At 44.8% G+C, this 20,987-nt stretch overlaps 1 protein-coding gene across 1 annotated transcript in view; it reads left to right on the forward strand.

Annotated features, from left to right (window-relative positions):
- Positions 1–20,867, forward strand: part of LOC144040674 (receptor-type tyrosine-protein phosphatase mu-like) — a 37,222-nt gene extending 16,355 nt beyond the window's left edge. Inside the window, exons 10-35 of the mRNA XM_077555056.1 lie at positions 2–46; positions 474–583; positions 653–854; positions 958–1,060; positions 2,361–2,542; positions 2,645–2,739; positions 3,359–3,395; positions 5,353–5,445; positions 8,168–8,300; positions 9,339–9,457; positions 9,555–9,623; positions 11,129–11,155; positions 13,456–13,643; positions 14,965–15,052; positions 15,378–15,454; positions 15,828–15,864; positions 15,960–16,057; positions 16,303–16,652; positions 16,728–16,863; positions 16,934–17,083; positions 17,484–17,657; positions 17,755–17,886; positions 17,989–18,114; positions 18,901–19,064; positions 19,813–19,948; positions 20,037–20,867. Coding sequence (XP_077411182.1) covers positions 2–46; positions 474–583; positions 653–854; positions 958–1,060; positions 2,361–2,542; positions 2,645–2,739; positions 3,359–3,395; positions 5,353–5,445; positions 8,168–8,300; positions 9,339–9,457; positions 9,555–9,623; positions 11,129–11,155; positions 13,456–13,643; positions 14,965–15,052; positions 15,378–15,454; positions 15,828–15,864; positions 15,960–16,057; positions 16,303–16,652; positions 16,728–16,863; positions 16,934–17,083; positions 17,484–17,657; positions 17,755–17,886; positions 17,989–18,114; positions 18,901–19,064; positions 19,813–19,948; positions 20,037–20,090 — 3,125 coding nt within the window. The 3' untranslated portion in view covers positions 20,091–20,867. The remainder of the gene's footprint in view (position 1; positions 47–473; positions 584–652; positions 855–957; positions 1,061–2,360; positions 2,543–2,644; positions 2,740–3,358; positions 3,396–5,352; positions 5,446–8,167; positions 8,301–9,338; positions 9,458–9,554; positions 9,624–11,128; positions 11,156–13,455; positions 13,644–14,964; positions 15,053–15,377; positions 15,455–15,827; positions 15,865–15,959; positions 16,058–16,302; positions 16,653–16,727; positions 16,864–16,933; positions 17,084–17,483; positions 17,658–17,754; positions 17,887–17,988; positions 18,115–18,900; positions 19,065–19,812; positions 19,949–20,036) is intronic.
- The last annotated feature ends 120 nt before the right edge of the window (positions 20,868–20,987 follow it).

Raw genomic sequence — 20,987 nt, forward strand, 5'->3', positions numbered from 1 at the left:
GGACGCAAGGAGAGCGAGGAGCTGCTGGTGCTGACGGATGAGGATGGTATGACATGCTAATATGCTAGCTAGATGAAATGCTAACCAGCTAACTGGCTTTGCCCTTTGGCAGAGATCCAGGTCCGGAAAGTAAAAACCCCGCCATAGTTTGGCTTTAGCCCCAGGTGCTAGCTAGTTAGCTCCCGAGCTAGCTCCCATGGTGCTTGTTTACCTGCTAGGAAGCTAGCTAGTTAGCTAGCTAGCATCAGGGGCTGAAGGGAAATTGTGGCAGGGTTTTTACTTTCAGGTAGCTAGCTCCCATTGTGCTTGTTTACCTGCTAGGGAGCTGGCTAGCTAGCATCAGGAGCTAAAGCCAAATTGTGGCAGGGTTTTTACTTTCTGGACCTGGATTTGCCACCTCTGCCCTTTGGACATGAGCTAATGTGTTTGAGGGTGTCTCTCAAATGCTAATGCTAATGCTAATGCTGTGGCAGTTCCTGGAGAAGTTCCGCTGGCGTCCATCGGGGGCAGCAGCTACGAGCAGCACATCCGGGTCAGCTGGGCGCCGCCGCTGCAAACGTACGGACAGATCCGCCACTACGAGGTCAGTCGGCGGCGGGCGCTTCCAAAAAAACCTCAAACAGGAAGTGACGCGCGAATTCCTTCCTGTCAGGTCTCCTTCAAAGCCCTGAGCTCGTTCGACTCGGACGTGGACCTGACCAATCAGAGCGGGAAGGTGCTGAAGGCGGCCAATGAGACGAGTCACATGTTTACTGGCCTCTTCCCGGGCTCCACCTACTCCTTCACAATAAGAGCGGCCACCGCCAAAGGCTTCGGGCCGCCAGCCGTCACGCAGTTCACCACCAAGATCTCAGGTGGGGGCGGGGACTGTTCAGGGTAAAATGGTCACGACCCATCTGACCTCTCTGACCTCTCTGCTTCTTTCTCCCACACACACACACACACTCACACACATAGCTCCCATCATGCCGACGTACGAGCGGCAGCCACCAATCAACCAGAGCGACGCCACCGTCAGCGTCCTCCTAAGACCAGCGCGCAGCCGCGGCGCCCCCGTCAGGTGAAACAAACAATTTCCTTTGTGTGTGCGCACGCGCGTGTGCGACAGTAATCTGATTACCGCCTTTTGTGTTGCCTTCATGAGCGTGCGTGTAGTCGCGTGCATGCCCAAAGGCAACACGCATGCATGTCACAAGAAACAAAAGCAACCTTCATTATAAACACACTCACACCAAGGCTTGAAATAAACGCTTTCACATCATGTTAGAATTTGCACGTTGTGCCCCGTTAAAAGGGAAATCATTCAAATCAAGTCAAAAATGTTCTTTAAAAATAGTATGTTCTATTGTCTAAACACGGTATTCTGATTAATACTACGTTTGGGGAATATGAATTAAGCCGCAAAATCCACACATTTGTATCCATTTTAGGGGGCGGCCATTTTGTCACTTGCTGTCGACTGAAAATGACATCAAAGTGGCTATGGGCTCAGTTAACAGCTTGTGAATGTCACATGACTAATCCCATAAAACAGATGAGCTGTGATTGATCATTGCCTGAGCCCTGAGCAACTGTGTTTTCATTTCAGTCAAGTGACAAAATGGCTGCCCCCTGAAATGGATACAGTGGCTAGTGAATAATTAGAAAGTTGCTCCTCAAATGAAGTCACTGATTAGCAAAACTGCTCCTCAAAGAAAAAAAAAATATTTCGAGTCTTGTACACGCACACACAGCAGCCAATCAAATGACAGCTTACGCCTCACATTGTGGGTGCGTGTCAGTGTGTGAGCAAGAGCATATGCGACTACTTTGTGAGTTCTGTAATTGTTTAGCGCACGTGTTTGTTTGTGCGCATATGTATGTGTGTGCGCAATTACGCCATCGTCAAATCATTGAAATGACACTTTGATCTTGTCAACGTGTCCTTTAAATCTTTCATGTTTTCCCTCATGAAAACTTAATGAAGCGGAAGATCGATGCGCTTCAATATTTCAACACGCGTTTGTGCACGTGTGCGAGCTTGCGTGAAAACTACATTCCAAAGTTTTCCCGTCACACAAACAAGTTGATTTGTAATAATTAGGATGGAATAAATGGATGATGACATCATCATTACAAACAAACATGACTTTTTTTGTCTCTGTTAGTTTGCTAACATAGCAGCGAGCGACCCCTGCTAACTAAGCAGATGGATGCTAATGCTAATTTTCCTATTCATGAATGATGACGTCATCATTAAAAACAAACATCTCTTTGTGTTTATTAAAACAGTGCTAATTAGCATAGCAGTGAGCGATCCCCGCTACCTAAGTAGCTGGCAGCTAATGCTAATTTTCCTGTTTGTGTGCGTGCGTGCGCAGCAAGTACCAAGTGGTGGTGGAGGAGGAGCGCCCCCGCAGGCAGACGAGGGGCACGGCCGAAATCCTACGCTGCTACCCCGTCCCCGTCCACTTCCTGAACGCCACGCAGCTCAACTCGCACTACTACTTTAGCGCCGAGCTAGCTGTTAGCCACGTCAGCAAGCCGACGCCATTTTGTGTCGGTGAGGATGGCTGTGATGATGATGATGATGATGATGTTTAAACTGAGGATGATGACGGCGATGATGAAGGTAACGATGACATGCTTTTGCGTTGCTGTCTAGGTGATAACGGCACATACGGAGGATTCTGGAATGTTCCTTTGCTGCCTCACAAGAGTTACGCTATCTACTATCAGGCAGTCAGCAGCGCTAACGGGGTACACACAAACACGCACACACATTTACGCACACAGTGTGTATGTGAGCCCTTAACTTCTACTCCATCTGGTCCCCATAAAGGCATAAAACACTAAAAACACACACACTTGGATAGGACAGCATCTCCTGCTACTTTTGTGTGCGTGTATATGCGTATGTCTATGTGTGCGCGTGTGTGTGTGTGTGAGAAACAGATAATTGTTTACTGCCGCGCACACACAAGATGTTATTGTGTTGTGTGTTAATTATTGACGCTTGGAGGTTTAATTGGTGTGTGTGTGTGTTGAATAATGCAGCGACAGGAGAGCTTTTCACTGTCACCACACCGCAGACGCGCACACACACACACACAAACACACGCACACACACGCCGCCGTAGCGAATGTGCGTGTGCACATGAATATTCATGTGCTCTTGTGGTTAATTTGTCGTCTGTTTGTTAGAACCAGAAAGACACAAGATGTTCCATCTCACTTTGCACCCAGTCACCGAGTGTGTGTGTGTGTGTGTGCGTGTGTGTGTTGGCTGTTAAATGCCACGGGCTGAGCCACAGCCATTTTCCTTCTGTCCATTCTGTTTACAACCCGTGTGTGTGTGTGTGTGTGTGTTCTCTCACAGGAGACAAAGATTGACTGTGTCCGTGTGGCCACTAAAGGTAATGCAATCTTGACTTTTATTTTGGTAGGTTCGAAATGAGTTTGTGGATTGAAGCCATAAACAAAAGTTTAGCAGCCAGCTTTCAGAGGATGGGGGTGGGGTGGGGTTAAGTGAAACGCCAACGTGTCCTCCATGTGTCCTCACGCACACACACGCCGACATGGATGCTATGCTATGCTAACGCCATGCTAATGACTGCCACTCTGTGGATATCCAGGGAGACATTTAGCAGAGCAGCTAAACACGCTAAAAAGTCTGATTTCCCCCCTGATGAACACACACACACAAACACACACAGCACTTGACTATTGTGCCTTTAATCAGTTTTTATTGGTGCACAGTTGTGGCGCTTAATGACACTGGCAGCTGATTGGCTGCGGCCTCCCCTGACAGCTGTCAGTCAACCAGCCAAGCGTGTCGACCTGTTGTAAAACATTGGCAGACTTTTGATTTATCGTGCAATCAGGAGGGAGTACGCGCAAGCCAACATCCCATAATGACCCCCACTGCACAACTGTCACACATTCATGCGCACACACACACGTGTTGTTTTTTTCATGTGCTTTGTAGCTCAACATGCTAACAAGTGCTGCTCCTTTGGTTTAATGACTAAATATCTTCAATCTGCTTTCAATACTAACATTTTTATTTTTGCTCTGGTTTGATGAGTAAGTTAATAAAAGTACGTGCGTGTGGTGGGAATCGCTTCCTATCCGCCATCTTGTGCCATCTACCCTATATTGCGTGGCTTATGTTCTAGACCAAGTCCAAATCAATTAATTATAGAGCTGTCAAAATTAATCGATTAATCGACAAATGATCCTTTATCAAATTAATCGACAACTGTTTTAATAATCAGGTAATCGTTTGGAGCCATTTTTTTAATTTAATTTAACAAATACGAAGTACGAATTAACCACCAACAGTAATCGGGGGCGTTTTTAATACACTTAAATGAAAATTTTAATTAATCGATTGAATAATTGATAGATTAATCGATTCTAAAAATATTCGATAGTGAGAGCACTAATTTAATTACTTAAATGTAGGGATGTTCAATATCACTTTTTTGTGACTCTTAAGCAGTCACCGATACTAACTCCCGATACTACTTTTTTTAAATGCATAACAAACAAACAATCACAGTTCATTTTAAAGAAATATGTGTTAATCCAATATAGCATTTCCCCTAAAATTGCATGAAATGAATTGATTTTCAATTTTTTTTAATTTATAATTTCTAATTCCTGATCATTAAGCAGCCACAAGATCGGCCGCTGACGCAAGTAACAGGTCCTTGAAATAAGGCCTGATATCGGCCCGAAACCGACACCTGGTATTGGTACTCGCCCATCATTAATTAAATGCGTTGCACAATGCATTCTGGGAGGTTTTATTTTTATTTTTACAAAATATGAACAGTTGATCCTGCTATTCGTAGCCAATACGATCATAATAATAATTGATGGCCTCTGAAATGCAATGGGAGAAAAAATATTTTCTCCATTATATTTATTTTTTCCAATTACAATAGTTGTCGGATTAATCGCTAATTTGTATTTTTTTTTTCTGCCAAATATTGACATTGGGTCTGTATCACCCCTGCCCTACAAAACATAGACAGGTTTGGATGAATGAGAAAAATAATTCTCCAACAAACTCAACACATCTTCTTGAACATCCTTTAGCTGCCCAACAAAGTGCCTGACGTAAAATCCATGACATTGTCAAACTCTTAATCACGTCAGCAGTGGAATCAATTTTGACGTGTGGCAATTTATGAAAAAAATTGCGCCTGAGGGGGCGCCATTGTCACCGCTGCCATTGGTGCAACGTGCACACTGACAATGGCGCCACCGTCAGGACGTTTTGTGCATGTGTTAACCCTTTGCGCTGCCTGTCTGCATGCTCCTTCTTACTTACTTCTTTCTTCCTTCCTTCTTCCTTCCTCGCAGCCGCTATCATCAGCACTCAGCTCAGCACGCCGCACGCCGCCCTTGGCTTCGGCCTCCGAGGCCCCGCCGCCGCCGGCGACAAGCAGCTCGCAGGTCAGACGTCGCTCGGGCCCACGCACACACACACACACACACGCATACACGCACACAAGGACCTCTGTTGCCGCCGCCGACAGTTGCTCTTCTTGTCACGCAGCTGCTTGCCAAGCTGTTTGCTGAGCATTTATTCCACATCCTACATGTGTACTAGTAAACCCTTTGTCCTCGCCGGAAAGACAATTCAGTGCACTAGTAGAACAATTACGACTAGCAGCAGATACTCCTAGTAGGGGTGGGAATCTTTGACTTTCTCACGATTCGATTCGGATTTTTGGGTCTGCGATTGACTTTCGATTCAGACAATGATTTCTGCTTCAATTTATAGATGCGCAAAGAAACATCATGATCTACTCCCGTCTGACTCGCTAATGCTAATTAGCGCGCAATGCTACTCGCGGCACTTTTAGCACGCAAAAGAACGACTATTCATACAAAACGCTTCAGGAATGTATACAGAGAAGCATGTCAACATTACTCACCGGCATATGCGCTTCCTACGCTGCTAAAAAACGAAACAACTTTTATTGGAATAACTTGATTGGGACTTTCTTCTTCTACTCTCTAATGTGGCTATAACGTAACGCACCACACTGCCCCTCAGTGGCCAAATCGTGTACAACATGAAACAGCCCTCCCAATTGAGGCACACAAAAACAAGGACAAGACAGTATAGAATAATTTAAATACGAAATCAATTCTGTATCGTATTAAATGAGAATCGCAATTCTTATGGAAATCTATTTTTTGGCACACTCCTAGCTACTAGTATGGCAAAACTATTCACAACATAAAATTATAGTTAACTAGTTAATATCTAGCCCTTCTTAGTACTAGTAGAATGCAATTTACTGCTACAGTGCATAATTCAGTGCACAACAACTAGTACTACTAGTGACGGCAAAATTCTTGCTAACTAGTTAACATCTAGCCCTTCACTAGTAGTACTAGTACTAGTAGCACACAGTTGTCAATTAACTGCCACAGTGCACAATTCAGTGCACAACTGCTAGTACTACTAGTGATGACAAAATTCTAGTTAACTAGTTAACATCTGGCCCTTCACTAGTGGTTCTAGTAGCACTCAGTTGTTGATTAACAGCTACAGTGCACAATTCAATGCACAACTACTAGTGCTACTAGTGAAGGGCTAGATGTTAACTAGTTTAATTTAATTTTATGTCGTCGCTAGTAGTACTAGTAGTTGTGCACTGAATTGTGTAACTAGTGAGGACAGAGAGCGCACTAGTGCACATACAATTCCCCGCACAAGCCGGATATGGAATAAAAGCTCAAACGGCTGCTTTCAAAGGGGCTTTTATTTTGAAAGGCTCTCTTTTTCATCACTCACTCCCATCGGTGCAAATAGACACTGTGCATGTGTGTGTGTGTTGTAAAATGAATGCAACACGCGCACACACACAGAAAAGCACACCTCCCACTCAGCGTGACTGGCTAAAGCCTGAAGCAAAGAAATCTGCGTTTGTACACAAACATCTTTTATGGTGCGTGTGTGTGCGTGGAGATGATAAAGTCACCAGTCAAGCTGACCTTGACAAGAAAAACAGGAAGTGACAAAGATGTTTCTGCGGCTTTTTTTTTGAGTAAGTGCGAAAGTGGTGCGGGCCCCTACGAAACGGCCTTGACCGTTTTCAACCAGTATGGACCATCAAACAACTTTTCAGGCAATATTGAACCAGACGGAACCAGTTTGAACCAGTCTGGGGCAGTATGAACTTGGCTTACAATAGGTTAGCTTAGCATTTCTCAACGAGTTTTTATTTAATTTTGACTTTTGTTTTTCAAATTCAGTTACTTTGAAATAGGTTTTCCTTCATTTTTATTAGTTTTAGTATCAGTTTTTTTTTTTATACGAGGTATTTGTTGGGTGCAAAGTTACAAAAAGATTAAGTGTAACAAATAGTCAACAGAAGCTAATTTGCTTACAAATGTATTAGCTTTGTTCATAAATATAAGACAATACTTTTAAATGTCCTATAAGATACAAAAAAAACAAAACATTTAGGCCTTTAAAATTTTGCACTTAAATTGCAATTCTATTTTCACATGAATTTATGGTAAAATGACGTTAATAAAAGAATCAAGGCTATGAAAAGGAAAATGTATTCAATTCTAGGGCTGGGTTTTAAAAATCGAATAATCGAATAGATTTTTCGAGCGTGATATCGATTCATACAACTAACAATCGGTTAAATATATATTTTTCTCATAAATTCACTAACAACTTTTTTGTGTCTTACTGTTTTCTTGAAATTTACTGTTTACGTGAATTTAAATGTATTTTCTTATATTCATGAAAGACCTGATTTATTGCACTTTATGACCATTCAGAATCTTTTTAATTTATATTTAATGTTTGTGGAGTTTTTTTTTTAATCATGTCCTTGTTATTTTAGAAGAATCAATCTTCTATAATTAATCAATATCGGATTGAACCAAGTGAATTGAATCAGAATTAAATCGAAATTGAATTGAACTAAACTCATGTAAATCGAATCGATTGAGGAAATTTGAATCGATAACCAGCCCTGTTCAAATCAAAAAATCGATTATTTTTTTTTTTTTTAAAGCCAGCCCTAATATTAACCTTAAAAGTGTCTCGAGTGCGTGCGTGCGTGAGCATCTGTTTGTGGCCTAGCGTTGCGCGCTAACAAGCCGAGTTAGCTTAGCGCTCACGAGCGTGCGTGTGCGCTTTCAGGCGCGGCCACCAGGAAACCCGAACCGGATCACGAGAAGCAATCGGACCACACGGTGAAGATCGCCGGCGCCATGGCCGGCGTCCTGCTCTTCATCATCATCTTCCTCGGGGTTGTCCTCCTCATGAAAAAACGGTAAACAGCAACTCATCGGGAGGGGGCGGGGCTAGGGACTGAAAGGGCTAGCTGTCGATCACTGTCAACATGATGTCACAAATGTGTACGTGTGTGTTTTTAGGTGTGCGTTCGTGCATGCTAATCACCATTAAACCCTCGCCTGTATTGATGTGTGTGCGCGCGTGTTTGTAGATGTTGAAGATGAGAGAGAAATTTAGATGAAAGGCTGGTGGACTTTTTTCAGCTGCCTAAAGCTGAATCGCTGCAGGGTACTGTGTGTGCGTGTGCATGCGTGTGTTAGATGTGAGCAACGAGTGGGCTCTAATGAGAGTTAAATGTTGCCAGGGTGTGTTTGATTTGAGCTCCGGGAGCAGACGTTGGTGTCAGTCATGAAGTGGACGCAAAAGTCGTCACAAGTTGTTGATTTTCATTCGATTTTTACAGGTTGTAGCTCTTAATGAAGAATGAGGAAAATTCCTCCTTATTGCAATTATTATGATAATTTTTTCAGATTTGAGAGCGTATCGCATTTGAGGTTATTTTTTTCATATTTGTTATAAAAGAAAAAGTGAAGCATTTTTTCTTGACATTTGTTTAAAAAAGGAAAACATTTTTCCCGGCGATTCAAAGCACACGAGAAGAAGACATGAGGGGGTGGGGTCAGTCGCTCGCCTCAGGGAGGACACACACACACACACATCGACGCACGCACACAAACACACGCACACATCCACAGAGGTCTTTTCATTTTAAAAGCAGCTTTTAATACTTATTTATATATATATCACTGTTACCTTTTCCATTTTCAGGTCAAAGTGTGTGTGCGTGTGTGCGCGTCTCCAAGTGAATCAGACAAATGGATGTTTTTATTTGCGCACTCGGAATAGAAAGAGAAAAAATACTTAAAGCTTTTAAAGTCAACTTGAAGGACTCTTTTTTCATGTTCAATAAACACACACGCATACACACACGTACGCACACAGAGCAATGGATGCGGCCGGTATACATGTATGTGTATGTGTCTTTTGACCTGTGTGGCATTTTTTGTGCCAACAGGAAGTTGGCGAAGAAGAGGAAGGAAACGCTCAGTTCCAGACAGGAAATGACTCTCATGGTCAACAATTCGCAGCACACAACAATGGTGGACACACACGCACACACTCTCAATGGACACAGTGAGTGTCGCGCGCACACACACACAAACACACACACACAATTAGCCTGATGATGATGATGATGATGATGGTGGTGTGTGCGTGTGTGTGTGTACAGCAGTGTCATCTGCGTCATCTTTCACCATGAAGACAAACAGCAGCACAATTCCAAAGTCCTACTTTGCAGGTAACAATTCATTCCGTCATCCTTCACTCAGCAAAGGATGAAGACATTCACCAGTTCATGCTTTCACTCATTCATTCTAGGGCCCGACCTATTAATCGGCCGCTGATTATAATCGGACGATTATTGGCCTTCAAAGATTTGGGCCAAATGGCCAATTATTTTCTTACTTTATTATTTAATTATTATATATAAATTTTTGGATTATTATTTTTATTGTATATTATTTATTTATTATTTTCTCACTTACTTTCTTCTTACGTTATCTAAGAAATCAGAACTTTTCGACGCCGTGAAAGTACCCTGAAGGCACCATTTTGCTTGCGTAGCATTAGCAACTAGCAAGTGTGTAGCGTATGTTATTCTGGTTATTCTGTTGTCACTCAGCGTCCTTTAAGCTGTTTAATGACACCGCAGTTGGAGTTAACTGTAAAACTAAACACAAGACGTTAAGAAAACCCACTGTATATGTAAATACAAAACGTTTTTAAAACATCGCTAGCCTAGCGCTAATGCTAAAAGCGAAGGGAGGATCCCATTCAAATGCTAACAGGAAGTTAGCATCGACTTCGGAAGTTTTTTTTCCTTCAAATAACGAATATCCACACACAAATGCTGTGGGAACACATACCCACAGGTAAGATAACACTACGCAAAGGCACAAATTCTTCCCAATGTGTGAAAAACGAGTTATTTTAATATAATTCGATCACAACTTTCTTCTGTAGTCACTTTAAGTGTGTACGCCATGGATGCACGGCACCACACTGCCCCCAAGAGGCCAAAATGCACAGGAGCCGTCAGTATTTGTTCTTACAGTTTGTTTGATTTTTAATTTGAGCATATTCTATTCTTATTTCACGTTCTTGTTTTTTTATTTTGTCTTTGTCCTTTCAAGTTATACTTACAGTTGATTTTTCAAGGATTCAAAGACTTTCTTTTCTCAAAATTCAAGGATGCAAACATCCAAGGATTTTTTTTTGTCTTAACACACATTTCCACATGACATGGCATGAAATACAATCCCAGAGGTCGCAGGTTAGCCCAGTAAATCCCAAGACTTGTGACAATAATACAAGATAAAAATATATAAAAGTTTTATGCTTTACAGCAATTGTAAACAAGTAAGAATAGTTTTATTATTGACACATAAATCTATACAATAACTTTGTATACTTCATAATTTTTTTTTATATAGTCATACTATGGATTTGTCATTCAAAGCAGATAATCCCAATAGCGAAAGTTTGTGCGTAAGTGACACCGATTAAAAAGGAATTGGGGCGGGGGGAATTTTATGCTTTATATATATTTTTAAATAATCGGCAGATTAATCGGTAATCTGTATTTTTTTCCTGCCAAAAATCGGCATCGGCCTGAAAAATTGCATATCGGTCGGGCCCTAATTCATTCATCCATTCATGTTAAAATTCAACAATGAACCAGATTTCCAAACTTGTGACTGTAATTAATCAATACTTCTACTCCTGCGTGCGTGCTTCCGACAGACGCGTCGGTGCCGACCGCCATTTTAGGTGAGCCGTCTTTCCTTTCTTTCCCGTAGGACAGAAAGCAAACAGGAAGTGAGACAGGAAATGAGCAGACAGACAGGAAGTGTTGATCTTGTGGCTTGCCTCCATCCCTGCTTGATGCTCTTGGCTTCTTCATGGAAAGTCGTCAGTCATCCTTTTGTTTTTTTCATGAGTTGATTTGATTTCAAGTCCATTATGGTCCATTTGACTGGAAAACACCGAGCGTCCGTTCGTCCGTCACTCCATCCTGCATCCATGTCTGTGACCTCCGACCTGTGCATGGACACATGCCCTCAAAAACGTCTGTCCCAAATTCAACATTTTTGATACAATGACGTATTATAAGATATGAAAACAACAGCATCATTTCAATGATGTCATCCTTCTGCATCACTTTCCAGGCACGACCAATCAAGTCACGTTTAATCCAACAACAGTGCACATTCCTTGAAAACTGATTGTACTACCACAGATTTTTACTTGGATTTGTTTTTCGTGGGTTATTTTATTTTCTCAATTTAATGGCGAAAAGATCAGATAACATTGTTGTTAAAGGGGAAGTCAATCCCAAAATTTTCTTGACAATAATATCTTCTATGAAGCCCCATTAGTGTAAACACGACATTCTCATTAATACTGCATCTGTGCAAAATGAATTCAATGGAAAAATCCTCTTGCTTTTATCCACCTCAGGTGGTGGCCATTTTGTCACTTGCTGTCGACTGAAAATTACATCACAGATCACGAATGACATCATAGACCAAGCAAAGCTGAATGTCTTTTTTAAGCTGTTCTGTGATTGGTTATTACAGTGATGTTATTCTCAGTCAACAGCAACTGACAAAATGGCCGCCCCCTGTGATGGATAAAAACAGGTAGATTGTTGTGTTTAGACTAGTGAGGGCACATACAAAAGATTTTAAAGAAAATGTTTGTGTTGACTACTATTTACCACATACACTTACAAAAAAACTTGTATTTATTACTTTTCTGTCTTGCGAAGTGGCAACATTCACTCCAGCGTCATCGCACATTTTTTTTTCAGTTAGTTTGCTGAAAGGAATTGGATTAGCTAGGCTCGTCAGGTTAGCCACATGAGCTAGGCTAGTCAGGTTAGCCAGCTGCTAATTGAGCTAGCGAGCGGGGCTAAAGGGCTAGAAGAAGCCACTTCCTGTTGGACTGATGCTAGCTTTGTGTTAGCGCTAGCCTAGCTTGCGTGCAGGCTGAGGCTAAAGCTCAAGTTGTTGCTTAAACCTTGTCTCCTCTCTCTCTTCTTCTTGTCGTCTTCGGTGTGTAAAAGTTCCCATTCATGGTAAGTTGATGCATTTGGACCGTGGGGGGGTTGTGGGTTGGGGGTTGGGATTACCGCCTCAGCGCATGGAGCCATGCCGCCATCATCTGTGATGTCATCAAGCCCGTTTCCTCCACTTTAATTGGTTGCCATTGGTGTTGTTGCGTCATGCATTATGAGCCACCGCCGTCTTCATCTCATCGCCTTTCCCCGCCCCCTTTGCCGTGATTGGTTGGGTTGGAAGCAGTGCAGCCAATGAGAGCAGAGAGTTTAGTGACTCACGCGTGGTCTGAGGTTTGTCTGCTGAAAGCAATGCAATGCAACTCTTTTCACCTGGAGGCGGGGTTCAGAACCAGAAATCTGGACTATGACTGGCCCGTGACCATTCTTGGATCCCAGGTCTCCATCTTGTCCTCTACTTGATCTGGACCAGTTGTGAATTTGGTTCAGTACTGGATCAGAACCTCTACTGGATTTGGACTTTTAATGGAACTGATTCAGTACTTGACCTGGGCCACTACTTGTTCTGGAGCTGAACCATGACTGGATTTGACCCAGTAAAGTATCTTGGCCAGAAGTAAATCCGTTTCAGTTCTGGATCTGGCCCAGTTTGGTTCAGTAAACAAAAAGATTGACTATTGAGTTTTTATTAATAATTGCAGTGTGAAAAGAGTTGATGGATATCACAGGCTCTGCAGTCATGTGACCTAAAGGGCAAGTTTGCAGTTCTTAGCCTCTTTTCGCTAGTCCACCCCCCACCCCGAATAACTTGAGTCTCTCATAAAAATTAAAAAAAAACAGCCCACAAAAAACTGCAAACTGCTCCTTTAATCTGTGTTGTGTGTGTGTTGTCTTGTGGGGACCGGGAAAAGGCATTTTGTACCATGTGACGTTTGCACCAGGTGTGACTTGGTTTAATCCTGCTCCAGGTTGATGTCCTGGTCCAGCTTTTTGCCGTTGCGGCCGCTTGACGTTTGTTGACGCGATTTGTGTGTTTTTTTTTGCGTTGCAGACGAGTTGAGCAGCGAGACCAGCAGCTTGGTCCAGAACCACCTGAAGCAGCGCGAAGCGGAGCGCGAGCCGCCCCCCTACCACCCCGACCCGGCCCAGATGCACCCCGCCATCCGCGTGGCCGACCTGCTGCAGCACATCACGCAGATGAAGTGCGCCGAGGGCTACGGCTTCAAGGAGGAGTACGAGGTGCGTGCGTGCGTGTTTGTGAGGCGCCGTGTGTGCTTGTGTTGCTTACCAGCAGTCTGACCCCCCCCCCCCCCCAACCCCTCCCAAAGGGCTCATCTATTAAACACACACGTTCACAAGTTGCAAGTACATTGAGTCCAGCGTGTTTGTGGTTTGATAATGACGATGATGTAAAAGCACAGTAATGATGAACTTGGAGTTTTTGTCATATTTTTAAATGTTAATGGAAGGAAGTGAGGATCATAATAATAATAATAATAATAATCAACCCCCTTGCTTCTCCTTTATTAATTCATCCGATTGGACAGCTTAACGAGGTAAGAAATTTAACATCATGTCCACTTAAAAACAAACCTGTCATTCATTCAGTTGATCATTCAGTCATTCATCCGTTCACGTTTCAATCATCCAATAACACATCGTTTAATTTGTATCACCTTAAACGAGACTTCTGTTGACACCTAGCATCATGTAGATCAGGGAAGGGCAACTCCGGTCCTCGGGGCCCACCGTCCTGTATGTTTGAGATGTTTCCCTCCTCCGACACACCTGAGCTCATCAAGTTCTAGGGGAGCCTGATAACGATTCATTTGAATCAGGTGAGTTGGACGTGGAAAACATCTAAAACATGTAAGATAGTGGCCCTCGAGGATCGGAGTTGCCCATCCCTGTTTGAGACGTGCCCCTCCTCCAGCACACCTGATTCAAATGATCAGTATTGTTATCAGTTTAAATAATCAGCTCATCAACATGCTCTGCAGATGCCTGATAACGAACCTGATCATTTGAATCAGGTGTGTTGGAGGAGGGAAACATGCAGGATAGTGGCCGTCGAGGACCAGAGTTGCCCATCCCTGATCTAGAAGGTTCCGGTTTTAGATTTCATTTCATAGAACCTCTATTTAAGAAGGTTTTGGCCACTCCTGGTTTGCTTTGAATGTTTTGGTTCTCTTATGCTGTCTTGGCAGCTTATTGGAAGTAAATCTTCAAGCCAGTGAAACATCGCCTCCCACAGTTTGACCCATGACCAGATGACAGGACACAGAGCATGATAGCGTTGTGCATGTTATGCACACACACACACACAGCTGCGAATGAGCAACGGAAGTGTGGAACAAAGGAAGGAAAAAGAAAAGAATTGAAGGAAAATGAAGTGATTTTTTTTTTTTTACGATTTTGCCATCACATGCATTTTCTCGTCTCTGGTATAGTACGCTACAGACCGAGCACACATAGATGCTGTCTTTAGCCAATTGATGGTTTGATTGATGGCTTAGTTTGTATTTTTTTTTGTGCTAATTTGTTATGTTTGTATGCTTAGAGTTTCTTGGAGGGTCAGTCAGCACCTTGGGACTCGGCCAAGAAGGACGAAAACCGAATGAAAAATCGCTACGGGAACATCATCGCTTGTACGTACGCAAACACACCTGTTAATCTGCTGTTGCCCCCCCCCCCCTCCCTCAAGTAAATGTTTTTAATAAGGAAAGTAGCACTATAATATTGTACATCAACAGTTCATTAGTTTGTGCATGATGATTTGATTTCATGCTTCAATTCAGTTCCCTGTGCTGCTCCTTCTAGTGTGCCCACCTCGGCCACCGGGGGCAGTATAATACAATCGCATGACAAAAGTTGTATGGCGAAAAAATCGGCTCAACGAAGCCTGTTATCTCGGAACTCGATGTACTTACCTATTGCTGTGTGTGTGTGTGTGTGTGTGTGTGTGTGTGTTAGACGACCATTCTCGTGTGCGTCTGCAGCCTCAAGATGGAGAGAAGGGGTCTGACTACATCAACGCCAACTATGTCGATGTGAGTCACACACACGGAATGACGACATCTTTCTACATGGACTCACTTGGTTGTATTTCATCGTTGGCGCAAAAGCAGCAAGCAAACACGCACACGCTCAATAAATAGTTGGTTGCCTTTAAAGGTCAAAGCAAAAGATGGCGGCCCTCTCTGTTTCCATGGCAACAGTGGTCATCCTGGATGCAAGTGGTGTTGACTGAGTAAACAAACACAAAAGTCGACGCGTACGAGTGCGTGTGTGTACGTGCCCGCGCGCCAGTTTGTTCTGCCACAATGACGCCCTAACTAAGCACAAGTCGAAACTCCGCCCACCTCCGACAGCTGTCAATCAAGTGAAAAAAGTTGACAGCTTGTCCCTTTGTCTCGTTTGCAGGGTTACCACCGGCCCAACCACTACATCGCCACGCAAGGTCCGCAGCTGCGCTCTCCGCATCCTCACGTGACAACACCACGCCTGTTGTCTTACATCAGTGTGTGTGTGTGTGTGTACGGGCATGTGTTGCAGGTCCCATGCAGGAGACCATGTACGACTTCTGGCGAATGGTGTGGCAGGAGAACACAGCTGCCATCGTCATGGTAACCAACCTGGTGGAGGTGGGGCGGGTAAGCAAAACACACGCAACACAGAGTGTATGTCGGACTCCATTTCCCAGAATGCATTTGTCAAGACTTTTCTAACAATGCCCCCTGTTGTTAAAGTAACTTCAAGTGACAATTTTACTCTATAGAATTTTCACTACGATATCCAAATACCAAAATAGTCGATAGCTGCAGCCCTTGCAAGATTACAAAAGGCCAAATATTGCATAATGCAATTAACAGATGGTGATGTCATTATTCAAATTCAGGTGAAGTGCTGCAAATACTGGCCCGATGACAGCGACATCTTCGGCGACGTTTCCGTAACCCTGATGGAGACGCAGCTGCTGTCCGAGTACGTCATCCGAACCTTCGCCGTGGAAAAGGTCGGTGACGTCGTCGAGTCGCCGCCTGTCATTCGGGTGCCGCGACCCCCGACGGCTAATGCGTCACTTGTGTTCCAGAGGGGCGTGGCCGAGATCCGGGAGATCCGCCAGTTCCATTTCACGGGCTGGCCCGACCACGGCGTCCCGCTGCACGCCACCGGACTGCTCGGCTTCATACGTCGCGTGAAGGCCAAGACGCCGCCCACCGCCGGGCCCACCGTCGTTCACTGCAGGTCTGACTCGAGGATGATGATGATGAATGTGTCACACGGGGAGCGTGCAACCTGAATGACGCGTGTTTGTGACAGTGCTGGCGCGGGCCGCACGGGCTGCTTCATGGTGATCGACATCATGCTGGACATGGCGGAGCGCGAGGGCGTGGTCGACATCTACAACTGCGTACGGGAGCTGCGAGCGCGGCGTGTCAACATGGTGCAGACCGAGGTACGCGCACACACGTGCACGCCGCCATTGCGACGTGGTCCGAATGTGACGCGGCTCCGTGCGCCCTCAGGAGCAGTACGTCTTCATCCACGATGCCATCCTGGAGGCGTGTCTGTGCGGCGACACGTCCGTCCCGGCCAATCAGCTTCGTTCCGTGTACTATGACATGAACCGGCTGGACCCGCAGACCAACTCCAGTCCCATTAAGGAGGAATTCCGGGTAAACACGCACGGTTGAGTTACATAATTCTGGGGGGGGGGGGGGGGATCTGAACAATTGGCCAAAAAAGTTGTGTTTTCATTAAAAAATCATGTATTTCCCCAAAATGTTTGATTTTAAAGAATTAAGTGGTATATTTGTGTATTTTTGGGGGGAGAAACGAATTGCAGAATTCCAGAAAAAAAGCTAAACATTTGGCCAACAAAAGTTTTCATAAAAAAAAAAAAAATAATAATTCAAGTTGCATATTTCTGAAAAAAAGTAACTTCAAGAAATATGTTACATATTTTTGAAAAAGAATTTCAAAATATAAGTAGCATATTTCCAGAAAGAAATCAAACCAAAAAAAGTCTGTATATTTCCCCAAAATGTTGCATGTTCTTACGTTGGCGTGTGTCAGACGTTAAACATGGTGACGCCGACGTTGCGCGTGGAGGACTGCAGCATCGCGCTGCTTCCGCGCAACCACGACAAGAACCGCTGCATGGACGTGCTTCCTCCCGACCGCTGCCTGCCCTTCCTCATCACGATGGACGGCGAGAGCTCCAACTACATCAACGCCGCGCTCATGGACGTACGTGCGCACGCCGGCATGACAATTTGGAGATGGCTTTTGGGCCAAAGTCTTGCGAGCTGCCGGTGACGTTGGGCAAACGTTTTGTGCCTCGCAGAGTTACAAGCAGCCGTCGGCCTTCATCGTGACGCAACATCCGCTGCCCAACACCGTCAAGGATTTCTGGCGTCTGGTCCTGGACTACCACTGCACCGCCATTGTCATGCTCAACGACGTGGACCCCGCGCAGGTCAGCGCACGCACATGATGACATTGCCATTGAGGCGGGATATGCATAACCTGCATGATTGATATATTTAGCATATATGCTAACAATCGGTTTGTCCTCCAGTTGTGTCCTCAGTACTGGCCCGAGAACGGCGTCCATCGTTTGGGCTTGCTACAGGTGGAGTTCGTATCGGCCGACCTGGAAGAAGACGTCATCAGCCGCATCTTCCGAATCTATAACAACGCCAGGGTGCGAACCGCTCTTCTTCTTCTTCTTCTTCTCATTGTCCTCTTCTTCCTCCTCCTCCTACCCTTCTTTCCCCTCCTCCTCACCCTCCTACCCTTCCTCTCCTCCTACTTCTCCCCCTCCTACTAGCTTTCTTTCTCCTCCTCCTCCTTCTCCTCCTCCTCTTCCTCCTCCCCCTCCTTCTCCTCCTCCTCCTACTGCCTCTCCTCCTTTCCCTCCTTCTCCTCCTCCCTCCTACCCTTCTCCTCACCTTCCTCCTATCCTTCCTTCTCCTTCTCTTTCTCCTCCTACCCCTTCTTCACATCTTCCTTCTTCCCCCCCTCCTCCTCCTTCTTCCCCTCCCCCTTCTCCTCCTTGTTCTCTTCCTTCCCCTCCTCCTACTTCTCTCCCTCCTACTAGCCTTCTTTCTCCTCCTCCTCCTTCTCCTCCTCCTCTTCCTCCTCCCCCTCCTTCTCCTCCTCCTCCTACCCCTGCTTCTTCTCCTCCTTCCCCTCCTTCTCCTCCTCCCTCCTACCCTCCCCCCTCCTTCTCCTCACCTTCCTCCTATCCCTCCTTCTCCTTCTCTTCCTCCTCCTACCCCTTCTTCACATCTTCCTTCTCCCCCCCTCCTCCTCCTCCTTCTTCCCCTCCCCCTTCTCCCCCTCCCCCTTCTCTTCCTCCTACCCCTCCTTCTCCTCCTCCTTCCTCTCCTCCTTCTCCTTCTTCTTCTTTTCCTTGTTGCACATGTTCATCTAGTGCGAGCGTTTCATTTGCTCACCCTGACACCCCACCCTTTTTGCACCTCCCCAGCCCCAGGACGGCTACCGCATGGTGCAGCAGTTCCAGTTCTTGGGCTGGCCGCGTTACCGGGACACGCCAGTCAACAAGCGCTCATTCCTCAAGCTGCTCCACCTGGTAGACAAATGGCAGGACGACTATGACGGCGGAGACGGACGCACGCTGGTGCACTGCCTGTACGCACGGCCGCAACAAACTACAACGCGCACTACATTATTTTGCGACACAAACTGCAGCAACAGCTAGCAAGTTATGCTGCTGCATTGACTGATTCGTGCTATTTAATTCAGTACTTGTAGTTTGAGTACAGGGGTGCCTTGACAAAAGAGCGACCTAACTTAAGAGTTTTTCAAGATAAGGGCCATCTTTCGGTCAAATTGCGAGCACAGACTCGGGATATGAGAACTTTGTGGTGGCAGCGAACTCAAAGCTAGCTTAATGCTAACATTAACAAAAAATGGATAACTGCATTTATATTGCTATTTTACAACACTCAAAATATTGGATTTTTTGAACACAATGTATCAACGTATGTAAATTTACAGACAGTATAACAGCGCTCAGTCCAGTCATATATTCTTGATCGTCTGCAAAGTACAACTTTAGTGCTGTACTGTGTTTACATCAGTCTATCTGTCTTATGCTGCCCCCAAGTGGCCAAAGCAGCACCAGAACTTACATACTTCTATTTCATTCCATTGAATGATGTCAATACTGTTTGCTTTTATACAAATACAAGTATTATGGGTTGTTCTTTTTTTAAGGGGGGGGGGGTAGAATCGTAGTATTTGAAGGCACCACTGTACTGTAACATAATACTGAGGCTGTTTCAATATAACTGCGAATTTGGCTCCCTCTCTTGGTCAAAGTTGAAACTTGACTTAATTTCTTATCATCCCTCATTCCTTCTGCCCCCTCCCTTAGGAATGGCGGGGGCCGAAGTGGTGTGTTCTGCAGTGTCAACATTGTGTGTGACATGTTACGGCAGCAGCGGTCTCTTGATGTTTTTCACGCTGTCAAAACGCTGAGAAACAACAAACCCAACATGGTGGACCTTCTGGTAACACTTGCACACACTCACGCACACACCCGTACGGGTGCATGGTCGACTCTGAAGTCATTTCCGCTGTTTCTTGTTTTGTCCACAGGAACAATACAAGTTTTGTTATGAAGTGGCACTGGAGTATTTGTCCTCTGCATAGAGTGAGGACAACGCAGCTTCCTCCTCCTCTTCATCATCCTCATCCTCCTCTTCATCAGCCTCCTCCAATGGCGACAGTGCTGCTGGACACAACCAGGAAGCCCAAACCGATGAGCACGACTACTGACAATGGATGAAGTGGAGGACATGTTTTTGCACTGTCTTGCTTGAACTACGTCGCCCACGCCCACACGTGTGTGTTTTTGTAGACACGCCCCCGTGGTTTGCATCTTTAGTGGAGCGTCCATTCAAAGACTCTCCCAAAGTTGATGTGCGCCACTTTATGTTTGTCACATGATGAGGACGATGATGACGGCAGAAAAAGTCACCGTTGTCTTCATGCGCTTTTATCCGCATCACTCACGCACACGCGCACACTCTATTGTTTCTCCTATTGTATTTTCTTCCTTACAAGAACTTGAACATTGTGTGCGTGAGTGTGTACGCGCGCGCGTGTACATGTGAGCATGTGCGTGCGTGCATGACGAGAGCACAGTGGTGCATCATAAGTTGTATTAAAAAATGCCAAAAGTGGTCCACGTGCGAGCGAAGAGATTTTGGATACGGGGCGGCCAGGTGGGCGTTGCCAGAGACTGTGTGTTGTTATGTTTGATATTCTGTACATAGAAGTGCGGCAAACCCACTATTTATTCTTCCTTGTCGTCCTTATGAAGCATGCAGATACGTCTGGTGCTAATGTTAAATGTATTTATTGAAAAGTATTTTGTGTTGTTTGATCCATAGCTACCACGAATAAAGAGGTCAATATGTTGAAACACTTCCTCGTGAGGGGTTTGTGTGTAAGGTATTTTTACGTAACCTCTTTAATTCTAATTCAGTGCAACGTGTGATTTGTTCAGTGTTTTTATACGTTTATTTTCCGTGTCCACATTAGTCC

This window comes from Vanacampus margaritifer, chromosome 20 (assembly GCF_051991255.1).
Source record: "Vanacampus margaritifer isolate UIUO_Vmar chromosome 20, RoL_Vmar_1.0, whole genome shotgun sequence".
NCBI classification, from domain to species: Eukaryota; Metazoa; Chordata; class Actinopteri; order Syngnathiformes; family Syngnathidae; genus Vanacampus; species Vanacampus margaritifer.